Source organism: Schistocerca piceifrons, chromosome 1 (assembly GCF_021461385.2).
Source record: "Schistocerca piceifrons isolate TAMUIC-IGC-003096 chromosome 1, iqSchPice1.1, whole genome shotgun sequence".
In the NCBI taxonomy this organism is placed as follows: Eukaryota; Metazoa; Arthropoda; class Insecta; order Orthoptera; family Acrididae; genus Schistocerca; species Schistocerca piceifrons.
The window spans coordinates 648,218,652-648,233,774 of NC_060138.1; the positions used below are offsets into that span (position 1 = coordinate 648,218,652).

General features: G+C 38.8%; 1 protein-coding gene across 1 annotated transcript in view; it reads left to right on the forward strand.

The window, feature by feature from the left end:
• The window catches only part of LOC124805223 (RNA helicase aquarius), a 380,133-nt gene that overhangs the window by 31,343 nt on the left and 333,667 nt on the right, over positions 1–15,123 (forward strand). The window contains exons 3-4 of the mRNA XM_047265726.1: positions 5,606–5,762; positions 9,485–9,691. Coding sequence (XP_047121682.1) covers positions 5,606–5,762; positions 9,485–9,691 — 364 coding nt within the window. The remainder of the gene's footprint in view (positions 1–5,605; positions 5,763–9,484; positions 9,692–15,123) is intronic.

Genomic DNA, 15,123 nt, shown 5'->3' on the forward strand with positions numbered 1-15,123 from the left:
GATATGGCTAAGTACTGAGCTAATATACGTGGAACAATACTTCAGTATTCTGCTAGATACCCCGTCATATCCATGAGAGTTCTTGGTCTTTAGTGATTTAATTATTAACTCAATCTCCCTCTTGTCAGTATCATGGAGGAGCATTTCAGGTAACAGTCTCGGAACACTTTTTTCTAAGAGCGCTATATGATTCCCTGTTGGGACTAGGTTTCTATTTAGTTCACCTGCTATATTCAGAAAGTGATTATTAAGTACTGTACATATATGCGACTTATCAGCAACACGGACATCCCCACTACGCACTGATTCTATATCCTCGACCTGTCTCTGCAGACCAGCCACTTCCTTTACGACTGACCATATGGTTTTAATTTTATCCTGAGACTTAGCTATTCTATCTGCATACCACATACTTTTTGCCTTCCTAATAACTTTTTTAAGCACCTTACAATACTGTTTGTAATGGGCTGCTGCATTTAGATTTTGACTGTTTCTAACGTTTTGATATAATTGCCACTTCGTTCTACAAGATATTCTTATCCCTTTAGTCAGCCACCCAGGCTGCCTGTTTGTGCTAGTACCCTGTTTTAAACGTTCTAACGGAAAGCAACTTTCAAAGAGCACGAGAAAAGTCTTGAGGAAAGCATTATATTTATCGTCTACTGTATCAGCACTATAAACATCTTGCCAATCTTGTTCCTTGATAAGGTTTACAAAAGTCTGTACAGCAACTGGATCAGCTTTCCTAAAAAGTTGGTAACTATATTTAACATGTGTTGAAGCACAAAAATCTTTTAGACTTAAAATTTGTGCATCATGATCTGAAAGGCCATTCACCTTTTTGCTAACAGAATGCCCTTCTAATAATGACGAATGAACAAAAATATTGTCTATGGTTGTTCTACTGTTCCCTTGCACTCTCGTTGGAAAGAATACGGTTTGCATAAGATTATATGAATTAAGGAGGTCTACCAGCATCCTTTTCCTTGCACAATCACTTATACAATTAATATTGAAGTCACCACATATAGCTAACTTTTTGTATTTCCTATAAAGTGAACCAAGAACCTCCTCTAGCTTTAGCAAAAATGTTGTGAAATCGGAGCCTGGGGATCTATAAATAACAACAGTAAGAAGTTTAGCTCCACTAAATTTAACCACACCTGCACAACATTCAAACACCTTTTCAGTGCAGTACTTTGAAACATCAATTGACTCAAATGGGATACCGTTTCTCACATACATGGCTACTCCCCCACACCGCAAAGAGCTCCTAGAAAAGCTGCCAGCCAACCTGTATCCTGGTAAAGGAAGCCTCTGAATTATCTCCTTATTTAAGAAGTGTTCAGATATACCAATAATTTCAGAGTCAACATCTATAAGCAGTTCACTAACTTTATCTCGAATACCTTGTATATTTTGATGAAATATACTAATTCCCTCATTAATCGGATACCCAAGCTTTGTAGAAAGTGGTTTCTTTGTTAGAGAGACTTCCCTTAAGCAGGAATACCTATCAGCTGACTTCAATCTAAAAAAGGTACAGCTCTAACACCCACAACTACCGGAATTTTCCCATGAGTGATCCCACCACCCCCACCTATGCTGTCACCTATAAGTTTTGCCAACCTCCCCTTCCCATACCTGTTGAGGTGCAGGCCATGTCTAGTGAAACCCGTCCTACTGATAGACTCCACCGACACCACTGAAATGTGACTCATGCCTTCTGTCATCAGCGCACCCCCAAGTCTCATGTTATTACGCCTGACGGCTATATTAAGATGAGGCCGATCGTGACGCTGAAACAGTTCCACGAAATGCACATTCGTGTTGCCAGTCTGAGTGGCTATCTTTTCCAGGTCACCATCTATGTCATACTTCCCATCCCTATCAATACTATTACCAGCCCCACCCACAATCACTACCTGATCCTCTTTAGTAAAATCCCTACATAACCCCCCTATGTTAAAAGTCACCTGAGCCAATCCTGCATTAGGCTTCACAATGCTGGTGACCTGGTACTCACTCCCCAAAACTTCCTGCAACTGCTGGCCTACACCTCTACCATGAGAACTACCTAACAGCAGAACCTTCTTCTTTCTCTTAGACTTTGCAACTGTCCTAGCCACCGTAACTGCTGAGGTCTGCTGCATACTTCCTACATCTACAGCTACTAGAGATTCCTCTCCACTAGACTCTGACAGTTGGTCATATCTATTACAAACACCAATAGTAAAACTATCTGAAAATCTCCTTCTCCTAGCAGATCTCTTGCCAACAGCCAGCTCCCATTCCCCAACCCCCTTCTCCCTCCTCATCCTATCTAGCTCCTCCTGTGCGTTTTTCAACTGCACCTGAAGGGCACAGATCTTACGCTCCTGCTCCTCTATCAACTTACTCTTGCTACATAACCTGCAGTTCCAGGAGAGGATCTCACCAGAATGCCCACTGGCTTCCCCACTGCATTCCCCCCAGTGAAAATACTTCGAACAAGTCTCACACCGCAATCCACTACTCACAAACCTACGGCAAAGCCCACACTTCTCACTCATGGTAAAATTTTACAATTATTGAAACAAGAAAACAACTTTATCTAAGTTCCGCTACTACAATAAGAAGATGTTAAAAACTGACTACAATTATCACAAACTTGCTCTACAAGGGAAGTAACTACTATTATTGAAAGTATTAATCAACAACAAATGAGAATATAACAAAATACTAACACAGAAAGAAAATCAAACGTCTAATGACAGTAACGAAACTGAAAGCAGTTCGCAAAAATTTCTTCTGAAGTTATTTCACCGGAAAACACCAAGAACACCGGTTGAAGACCACTAAAGTTCCTAAATAAAATACTATACACAAACAATTAATTAGTACTTAGCTTTCGATGCGCCGCTACAGCTGCAACTGGTCAGCGCGGAATGTAAACACGGGTAAGAGGTTAAGTTGCTCGATACGAAACACTCACAAATATCAGGCCACAACACACGAAATGCAGAGGTGAATGAAGAAACCACTAATAAGTCACTTATATAGTAAATATTATCACAAAAACAGTTAAAATATATATCTGAAAACTAAAAATAGATGAAAACTTAGAGAGCGATCTCACACGCAGTCACGCGCTTATGACGTGTAAATCACAATATCCTTTTAAGTAAATTAGAATATTATGGTGTAACAGGAAATGCTGCAAAATGGTTCAAGTCTTATATCTCTGGCAGAAAACAAAGGGTGTTATTAGGAGAGAGACGTGTATTAAGCTATCAGGCATCACGCAACTGGGAACTAATTACATGTGGGGTCACCACAAGGTTCCATTTTAGGGCCCTTACTTTTCTCGTGTATATCAATGACCTTTCATCAGTAACATTACCAGATGCCAAGTTTGTTTTGTTTGCCGATCATACAAACATTGCAATAAATATCAAATCAAGTGTAGTCTTAATAAGATCGGCTAATAAAATATTTGTGAACATTAATCACTGGTTCCTAGCCAATTCTTTGTCACTAAACTTTGAAAAAACTCACTATATGCAGTTCAGAACTTGTAAGGGGTGTCCCACGACAAGCAGATAGAAGAAGTGGACAGTGTTAAATTCTTGGGATTACAGCTTGATAATAAATTCAACTGGGAGGAGCACACCACAGAACTGCTGAAGCTTCCTAACAAATCTCTATTTGCAATGCGAATTGTGTCAGACATAGGGTATATAAAAATGAAAAAGCTGGCCTACTATGCTTACTTTCATTCCATAATGTCATATGGGATTATTTCTTGGGTTAATTCATCAAACCAAGCTAAAGTTTTCTGGGCACAAAAACGTGCAGTAAGAGTTATATGTGGTGTGAACTCAAGAACATCCTGCAGAAGCCTGTTCAGGGATCTAGGGATACTAACTACTGCTTCCCAATATATTTATTCCTTAATGAAATTTGTCATTAAAAATATATCACTTTTTGAAACCAACAGCTCAATTCATGGAATGAATACTAGAAATAAGAATAATCTTCACAAGGATTTAAAGTCACTTACAATTGGGCAAAAAGGTGTGCATTATTCAGGAACACACATTTCCAATAACTTGCCAGCAGCCATAAAAAGCTTAAAAACCAATGAAATTCCGTGTAAGAGAAGCCTAAAGGTTTTATTGGTGGCCAACCCCTTCTACTCCATTGATGAATTTCTCAGTGGAACCAACTGATTTGTGTGTGTGTGTGTGTGTGTGTGTGTGTGTGTGTGTAAATACAATGTAACTTCTGCACCATTTCAGTGCAGTCATGTGTTCATTATTAGTATTGTAGTAGCTCTATTACATGTTTATTACCTTATAAATTAAAAAGAAATTTATTTTAAATTCAGTGCATTAATGTAATGATTCTTTCATAACGTGTTCATTAAAAAAAAAAAAAGAAGAAGATGATCATTCCACTTGGGACCTGTGGAAGGTACATTAGCTTATTTGTTTCAGTTGTAAATATTTGTCATGTATTATTGTTTTCTGAGATGTTTTACATCCTGGAGGACCAGCTCACTACGAATCAATTGGAATGAGAGTAAATCTAATCTAATTTAATGTTTTCTGAAGGACTCAGTTAACTCCATCATGTCACCAGCTTGAAGAAATGGTGTTAGTACAGGCAGTCAGCAAGCTCTCTGTCATGTTTAACCATCAGACAGCAGTAGAGTATATACTTTGATTCTTGTATGTATCGTAGTGTGATGGTTAAGACATTATACTTACGTTTGGGAGGATAGCAGTTTAAATCCCCATCTAGCTGTCCAGATTTATGTTTACTGTTGTTTTTGTAAATCATTTAAGGTTGATGCTGGTGTGTTTCCTTTCAAAAGGACTACTACGTGTGCTCTCTGTAATTACCTCATAATTGATGGAATGCTGAACCCTGTTCTTCCTTCCTAATTTGTTAACTGTGTAGATTTCAACCTACATTTCTTCAATTTCTTGTTCAGTCTATCAGCTATAGGCTTTTTTCCTTACTTTTTGTATTTTTTGGCAAAGTGTTTTGTGTGTATGACAACTGTCTTAGAAGACGATTCTTCAAATATTGATAATATTTTTCTGCTTATCACTACTTTCTCAGTTTGTATCATATCTATTGCATTGTGCGCTGTTTCTGACTTGAAAATTTAGGTGATAAATTAGTTACCAGCTGGGGTGGCCGAGCGGTTCTAGGTGCTACAGTCTGGAACCGCGTGACCGCTACGGTCGCAGGTTCGAATCCTGCCTTGGGCATGGATGTGTGTGATGTCCTTAGGTTAGTTAGGTTTAAGTAGTTGTAAGTTCCAGGGGACTGATGACCTCAGAAGTTAAGTCCCATAGTGCTCAAAGCTATTTTTGATAAATTAGTTATCCAGTTGTTTCCCTTTTCCACAGCCTATCTGCTGCTTTTTTTTAAATTTCTGTTAACACTACCTTAAAGAAGCTTCAGTTCAAAGGTTTGAGAATTACTGTTTATTTTTGACAATTTTTTTTTCTTATGTAATAGCCCAATTTCCACTTACAGATTGTTATGAACTTATTTTGATTTTGTATTAAATTTTAACTTTTATATTAATTTTGATTTGTGGATTCAACAGTTTTGCAATACGGCGAATCATGATGCTAGAGTTCAGCCAGTACTTGGAAAACTATCTGTGGCCAAACTATAAAACGGGACATGCATCTCATGCACATATGATGTCAATTGTTGTCATGGTAAATGAAAAGTTCCGTGAAAGAGTACCTGCTTGGCAGGTGAGTTACAACTACACTTATTGATGTAAGTGATGTCTTAAATGGGTAGAATTTGCTGATCATTTTCTAAAATAAAAGCTACGTCAACTGCATGATGTATTACACCGCTAAAAGTATGTAATAAGACTACATGTCTGAAACACAATATTTTCTTGGAAGTTATTTGCTTTAAAAGCAGTAGCTAGAGGCTTGTGTGGATAAGAGAAATGGTGTCTGAATCTGCACGCGGCTTTGGTAATTTGTTGCAAATTAATGTTTGACCTATTTCACTGTTAGTCATATCAATTTTAAACTAATTTTTTCTGCATCTAAGAGTGGCACAAATAATTGAAGTTCCTTGTTTTTGTTTAAGGGCTTTTGTTGGAAAGAAAGAAATTTTGTATCTGTTTATTAACAGTTTACGAATAGCTCACATAATTTGTGTCTCATAACATAAGACTGCAGAGGCCAATCATGAACACCGTGCGAGGTGGCGCAGTCGTTAGCACACTGGACTCGCATTCGAGAGGACGATGGTTCAATCCCGCGTCCGGACATCCTGATTTAGGTTTTCCGTGATTTCCCTAAATCGCTCCAGGCAAATGCCGGGATGGTTCCTTCGAAAGGGCACGGCCAACTTCCTTCCCTAATCCGATGAGACCGATCACCTCGCTGTCTGGTCTCCTCCCCCAAACAACCTCCGCCAATCATGAACATATTTTAGTACAACAAAGAATGCCATTTTTTCAATACATTCCATGAATTATAACATTGTCATAATTACTGAATTAAATTTTTTCAAAACTTCTGCAGAACATTAATGTGCCATTGCAAAGTTAAATGAAGGTGTGATACAAATAGTCACATGTTGCATTTTGTCATATGTTAGTCACATAGTTAGTCATGTACATATTAATTCACAATAATGTTAATCACATTAGTGTGCTACACTTCTCATGGTGACAAGTGTTGCATTGTGTACTATTAAATATTCTTAACAGAAATATTGAATGGAAAGTCAGGACATAGAACATTAGTTTTGAAGTTTCGTTCATTCTGAAATGTTCCAGGACTTCAGACTATTTTGCATCTTCCGAATGTAGCTTGTTCTTGCATCAGGTGGGTGTGCATTGTGTCTTAAGTATTTCTTCACTTTGGTAGTGCCTGAGACAAAGTAGCAAGGAAATCTGACAACAAGTACGCATGTTAATGATATATACGAATTAGCTGATGCTTATGAATTCTCTCTCTCTCTCTCTCTCTCTCTCTCTCTCTCTCTCTCTGTCTCCCTCCCTTTTTTCTGCTAACCTTATGATAGATACAAACCTACTAGGTCTAGTGAGCGCAAGGATCTGTTTTTCATACTCTAATCTTTTTTATCCCCTGCTATTCTTCTCCTTCATGGCTCTTTCCACTGCCAAGTTATTCATCCTTTACTGCCGTAGCTGATGTCCCACTAACCTTCTTTTTCGTACTCTACGTGTTCACTTTATTTATTTATATTCCATCTTAAGACTCACATTTCAGTTGCTTCCATTTTTTTCTTCCACAGTTTTCTCTCCTCGTCACTTACCAAGACTGCAGTGTTTCAGACCTACAGTTTCAAAAATATTTTGCCGAATTCTACACAGATGCGGAATGAGTACTGTTAAGTCGCTTTTAATACTGAAAATAAATTTCAGTTCTGAGGCTCCAGAGTTTCCGCAAAGCATTAGTAATAAATGGCTAGTTTCCTATGTTCCAATCTTCCACAAGCTGTGATTATAAAATGACAAGACTATACCAACAATCTGTCCTTTTACAGTACATTCAAATCAGTATGGTGGTACTCCATCCCAAATCAGCTAAAGCTCTTGCAGCCAAACACAAACAATAGAAAAGACTCCTGCTGCACCATGACATTGCAAACATGTCAATAATACGTGTGGACTGTGTGTTTTCAGCTACCATTACAGCATATGTGCAGTTCCTCTTCATGCAATCATGTTAGTTGATGACAAGTAAAACAATTTTACAAAAATCATGTAACAACATTGGCCTGTCTTTTAACTATAAAATAATTATAACTGCAGATATCCACAAATGTGCCTGCAATTATCTGCACTTGTGTGTTCTTGTATATGCAAAGTCATTATTACTGTGGCTATGTGCTGATATGTATCCATGCAGATCTGTAGCAGTAGTAGGGTTTCTCACACTGCACTAGCATTAATAGCAGTCATATGGCTGTTCTTTATGAAGCAGTGCAAAACATGGTTTTTAGAAATGTCAAGTGATTCAATTATTTTTTTGAATGCGTGGTGTCTGCACTTTCGGACATGTCTGAAAGAACAGACACCATGCGGAATCCACAGCTGTGATACATTTTATATAAACTGAAGGTGGAAAGGGGGGGGGGGGGAGAAATTAGGGAAGGGATGGAATTACTGATGTCAGCTGCACTGGGACATTACGTGGAATCAGCGACAAGGAATAAAAACATGTACTGGACTGGGATTGGAACCCGAAATCACCTGCTTACTAGGCAGGCTCGTTAACCACTGCACCATCAGGGACACACTGTTATTGCAATTGTGCGGACTGTCTCAGCACGCATTGTGGCCAACGCACATGCCCACCGAGTGCCACCTATCCACAGTCCCTGTCCATTTCCTCCATGCTCACTACTCAGACGCCAGCAGGAGATCAGACATACTGGTGCATCTGCACTGAAGAAGGTGCATCCATTGCCCATCTAGGCAAATCAGTTACATGAATGTGTGGTGTCTGTTCTTTTGGACATGTACTGCTTAGTAAGCAGGAGATGCTGGGTTCAAATCTCGGTCCGGTACACATTTTCATTCACCACTGCTGATTCCAAGTAATGTCCCAATACAGTTACATCAGTATTCCCCCCCTCCCCTCCCCCCCTCCCCCCTCCCTCGCCCCCCCCCCCCCACCCATTCCATCTTCAATTTACATATACTTTAATTCTTCTTCTGCCACCACATTTGTGAATTGGCTTTTGTGTGTCCTTGCTCTGAAAGCGTAACTGATCTGAAATGCAGAGATACATCTTAGAGCACAGTAGAAAGCACATCTGGAGGTTCCTTCCTTACACCTCGCTGTTGCAGATGGGCTTTACTCCACGACACAGACCTGATTTGAACACAACAAACAGACACATCAGTGCTTAGCCAGACAGTTCATAATTTTGTGAAAAAAGAAGGGGGGGGGGGGGGCACGAGGGAGATTTGAACATGGATCTCTGCTTTCACAGGTCCAATACCATGACCACATAACCACGTCTTGGCTTTCTATTTTTCTTCTTTTTTCACTGTTTGGTACACCTTCTCCCTATTTTCATCCTTTATCAATGTTCAGTTTTTGACAGTCTATACACTGGACCATCTTATCACTGGGGGCAGAGCAGGGGAGGGGGGGGGGGGGGTGTTGCAATGGGGAGCTTCCCTCGTGAGGTATAGATATGATAACATTACTCTACCTGCAAAAAAGTACTTTTTTTTATAGAATTGAGTTTGATAACTAATAATTTGTAAACAGCTATATCTAAAAAATCAATTTACTTAATTTTAAGAATAATTAAGTGTTTAAATTTCTTTTTAGCACCCTGTATAAAATATATTTCCTGCTTTAACTTCTGTTACTCCAGTCATTTTGAACCTTGCAGTGAATTTTGGTTAAATTTACATTACTTTGTTTTATTTTTACGTTCTTGAAATAATGTGATATTTTGTTCACAGCCCTTCTGCAAGAGACCTGATCACTTCTCAGGATTTTTCCAGCAAGTGTTAGAGGCATGCATAATGGAAAATGTAGCAACGAGTCTTCGTGAACAGACAGCTCTTTTACTTTTCCTCAATCACTGTTTTAATAGTATGGAGGTAGCACTTATAAGAGACCAGGTTAAGAGACTTGTTTCTCTGTCCATGTGGGTCTCCCTTCTACAAGTAAGTTACTTTTGGCTAGTAGAACATAGTTGACACAAATTACACTCGGGAAACAATTTTGCCTGAACTTTGATTTTTCCTGAAGGCTTTCAGTAGATTGTTATACATTAAATGCAAACCGTGGAAAATGCAGGATGGAATGCAACAATATTATGAAAAGGATGTGCCTTTCTGCAACTCATCATCTCCGCTGTATGGTGAGTAGCTACTATCTTTTTCATACTATTGTTACATTCTACTGAAAGCCTATAGTTTATGCACATCCTAAGTTTTTCCCTCCATAAAAATGTGTTACATTGACTTCTGTCTCTGAAAAAAAGTGCATAAAGATTCTGGAATATAATAAAAGGCAGAATGGTATTCATAAAGTGCTCTTAACAGTTTTGCATATACTTTCCTCACAGACCTATGAAGTTGAGATAGTGCAGTGGTTAGCAAACTGGGCTCATATTGAGAAAAGTAGGGCTCAAAACCCTATCCAAACATCCTGAGTTTGGTTTTCTGTGGCTTCTTTAAATAAAGGCTATGATCAGTTTTCTTTTGTATATTATGAATTTTTGTTCCATCCCTAGTGATCCTGACATTCTTTCCTGCCTTCTTGTACACCTCATTTCAGTGTGTAATCAGTAATTTGCTGCTCTATCGGGCATATAACAAATTAATCACATTAATAGTGTAAGTTTCATTTCATATCTTTGGCCATTTGCTACCAGAATTGACAGGGAATTCAGAAATTCCCATTACAAACCTCTAGGACAGGCTGTTCCAAGTGAGCTCCAGGAAGCCTGAGCACTCCAGAGCGCCCACTGCGGCAGCTCGGAGCCAGCAGGGGGAAAGCGAACTCACTGCCCCCTGGCTGCATGCAGCCGCAACTGATACAATAATCCGTGTTCAGTGACAGCCACGACTGGCTGCAGGAACCCTGTACCTCTATTGGAGGATACCTTTCTATTCATTGAGAGGGATGGTCGTCCGCCGTGTCTTGTATGTCATAAAGTATTTAATTATTCAAAGAGGTACAATATACAATGACATTATACACGTCTTCACGCAGCGCTTTATGATCAGGTAGAAGGCATTGCACGCAGAGAACTGGTAGCCAGGCTTAAGAACGACATACCAGGAGATGTAAGTTTAAAAACGGTTTCGTAATGCGGAGGGTATCAAAACATGCAACATAGTTCGTGTTCTGTAATGCGTTTATAATTTTCAAGTGAATAAGAGCGGAGAAAACACTACTGATTCTGCAATTCGAGCGAGCTACAGGGTTTTGCTTCTCGTTTGAAAAATAAACTCAGGGACGAATTCGGGAAAGACATTTTGCCTCTTCATTGTTTTATTCACCAAGAAGCACTGTGTGCTGAAACAGCAGAGCCAGGTGGCTTAATGAAAGATGTCATGAATTGTGTGAAATTTGTGCGGTGTCACGGTATGAATCATCACCAATTCAAAGGATTCCTGAAAGATATGGAAGCGGAGTATGGAGATATACCTTACCACAGTACAGTTCGTTGGCTGAGTCGGGGAAAAGTTCTTGATGTTTTCTTTGCCATTCGTGAGGAAATATCCCTTTTTCTTGAAATGAAAGGGGAAGAAATGCATTGTCTGAAAGATATAAAATGGATATCAGACCTGGCGTTCCTAGCTGACATAACTATGCATCTGAATAATTTAAATCTATCATTGCAGGGAAAAGGGCAGCTAATCATTGACATGCACAACCAGATCAAAGCGTTCATGGAAAACTTACATTTATTTGAGAGGCAGATGAGTAATGGACATTTAACGTTCTTCAATCATCTTGCTTCTTTAAAACTACCTGAAGGTACTACTTTCGGCGATTACCAAGCAAAGTTAAAGCAGCTCATCACGTTGTTTGAAACACGATTCCGAGACCTCACAAGTTTGGAAATGGAACTTCAGGTGTTCAGCACTCCTTTTTCAGTTTCCCCCAATGACTTGTTATTGTCACCTCAATTGGAGATTATTGATTTGCAAAATTCAACTTTGTTGAAAGAGAGGTACTACAACACGTTGAATTTGTCACGATGGTATTGTTCATTACAGCAAAAATTTCCCAAGCTTCACAACAATGTCGCTCAGATCATGTCCGTGTTTGGATCTACGTATTGTTGTGAGCAGCTTTTCTCAGCAATGAAAAGAGTAAAAAGTAAGGAACAATTGTTTCTTCAGGATGCAACAATGAAGGTCATCCTCCGCATTAACGCTGCGAACACTTTTGACACCTGATATTTCCGATCTTGTAATGAAAAGAAAAGTCAGGCTACAGAGGCCCAATAAATTTAGTATGCAATTTCTTGTAAAACAGTTGTTTCTTATTTATTTCCTGAACATCGTATTTCCTGGTGTAGCATGTCACCACGTCTTAGCAGCTAAGAGTATGAGGTTGTCGATCTTGTAAGATGCAGCTGGCACATCAAAACGCTTGCCTTGCCACCTGCCTCAACCAGCCGTGCCAGGTGTCGGCCCACTTGAATGGTCACGGCGAGCGACATGGCTCCCTGGAGCAGGGAGCACTCCGCGGCTCACAATGGAGCTGACGAGCTGGAACAGCCTGCTCTAGGGCTTGTAGAGGGAAGTGAGTACATAATATATTGAATAGGAATCCATGCCCAGAAACTACTATTTCTGTTCTATAATGTGTAACGCATCCACGCCTGCTGAGGGAAAGAGAAAAAGTCTTGGAGTTGCTTGACCTGGTATGCAATAGGGTAGACAGGATGACATATATTATTTCTTGTGGTGTTGTATGCAAAGTTTAAATGAGATCCTGGTCACTGCAGTAGGAATCGAAGAGGCATCAGGTAGGGTGGAGAGTGTGTACTGGAACATGCTTCATAGGTATAATTCTGTAACATTGGCGGTGGTGGTCACCACATCGAGCCTGTGTCATAATGCATCAGTACTGGTCTGTACATACAGTTTACTAGGTTCCTTTTTTATTTGGAATAATGTAAACATGTAATGCATAAGGGCTCATACATTCATATGTGCATAAATGATAAATACATGTTTCATCATTATTTCCTTTTGAATTGTTAGCTACTAATAGAACTGTGTCATACCTAATTCAATTCCTCAAGTAGAAGAACAGAAACTATGTTTCCAGACATGGGTTCCTGTGCAAAATATTATGTACTGACTGTCCTCTAAAAGTCCTAAAAGTTTGTAACAGTAATTTCCGAGTAACCCTGTATAATGAAATGAATTATATGGAATATGCAGTACATCACCTGTCATTGTCCTCATTCCTAAAATCATTTCACTTAACATTTTATTGAAATTCATTTAATCAAATTTCATGGGAGAGACACAGAAGTTGATATGCACAGAAGTCAGTTCCTAGTAGTTATTTATGATTAATGGATTTCAAGAAACCAAAAAAATATGTAACTATTCTCCATAGTGACATCGAAGGTTCATGCTGTGGCATATGCTTGTATAAAATCTTCTAGTTATTCACATGGCATCAAATTGGAATTAAAACTCAATCTTTCATAATACAAACTTTATCAACTTTATCATGATATGACCAATGAAGAAGGTGGTGATTATCTTCAAAAGCTTGAGTTTTAATTCCAGTTTGATGCAATCTGAACAATGAGAAGATTTTATAGTACTCCTCATACTGCACACACACTATCATGTCACGGTAAACCAACCAGACCGACATGTGTGTGTGTGGTTAAGTCAGCAGTCTTACAGTGCCAATCCCAGTGCAATATCTGTGGTTTTCTCTCTTGAGACGACCTAGACATAGGCAGATGAAATGCAGGTCACACAGTATAGAAGGCTTTAATGCGTTAATCTGCCCCCCCCCCCCCTCCCCCCCCCCCAGATGAAATGCAGGTCACACAGTATAGAAGGCTTTAATGCGTTAATCTGGCCCCCCCCTCCCCCCCTCCCCTGTGCCAGAACTTTGGTAACTTCCTCTTTCATTCCTTTTCTCCAGTCCATATCTCCTACAATTTTTACTTCTCTTTCATTTTCTACTGTTGAAATACAGTCACTCACCACAATTACATTTTCATCTTAATTTCCAAATATGAGATGAGATAAAGTAAATTATTTATATTGTTAAAGTGGATGAAAATTTAATTGGTATGGGTGACTGTAATATGGTGGTAGGAAAAGAAAGAAAAGGAAAAAAATAGGAGAACATGAGCTGGGGAAAAGGAATGGAAGAGGAAGTCACCTGGCAAAATTTTGTGCTGGGCATAATTGAATCACTGGTATAAGAATCACAAAATAAGTTGTATATCTGGGAGAGACCTGGGAACACTGGAAGGTTTCAGATTGATTTTATAATGGCAAGACAGAAATTTCAAAACTAAATTTTAAAATGTTAAGACGTTTCCAACACTAACATTTGGTTTTAGAATTATGAAAGGAGGTTGTAAATGTGGAAGAGATCTAGAGACACTGGAAGGTATCAGATTTGATTATACAATAGCAAGATAGACATTTCAAAACCAGATTTTAAACTGTAAGACATTTCCAAGGTTAGGTGTCGACTGTGACCATAATTTACTGGTTCTGAAAAGTAGATTAAAATTGAAGAAATCGAGGAAATTAAGAATATGGCACCAGGATAAGTTGAAAGAGGTGGAGGTTGTTGCAAGTTTCAAAGGAAGTATTAGGTAGCAATTGACTGAAACAGAGGAAAGGAATACAGTGTAAGTGAATGAGTAGCTTTGCGAGAGGAAATAGGGAAGGCAACAGAGGACTCCCCCCCCCCCCCCCCCCCCAAAAAAAAAAAAAAAAAAAAAAAAAAAAAAAAAAAAAAAAACCTAACTCTAGAAAAAATTCTTGGTTATCACAGAAGATATTGAATTTACCTGATGAAAGGAGAAAGTATAAAAATGCAGTGAATGAAGCAAGTGAAAATAAATGCAAACACTTAAAAATGACGTTGATATGAAGTGCAAAATAACTAAGAAGGAGTGGATAAGAGGACAGTTGTAAGTAACCAAGTGAAGGATAGAGAATGCCTGCAGAAAAATTAAAGAGAACTTTGGAAAAGAGAGAAGCAGCTTTATGAATGTCGAGAGCAAGCCATTACTAATCAAAGGAGGAAAAGTTGAAAGGTGAAAGGAATATGTAGATGGTCTACATAAGGGGAACAAACCTTGAAGACAATATTACAGGAAGAGAAGATGAAGTAGGTGAAGGGATAAGAGGTTTTGATACTGTGAGAAGAATCTGACAGAACACTCTTAAGACCTATGTGTAAACAGAATTCCCTGTGACTTATTTGGATTATTTCACCCTACACGAGATATATGAGATCAGCAAAACACCTTCAGACTTCAGGAAAAATATAATACTTAGAATTACAAAGAAGGCAGGTGCTGACAGGTGTGAATACTACTGAAGTACCAATTTAATAGGTCACAGTTGCAAAATACTGA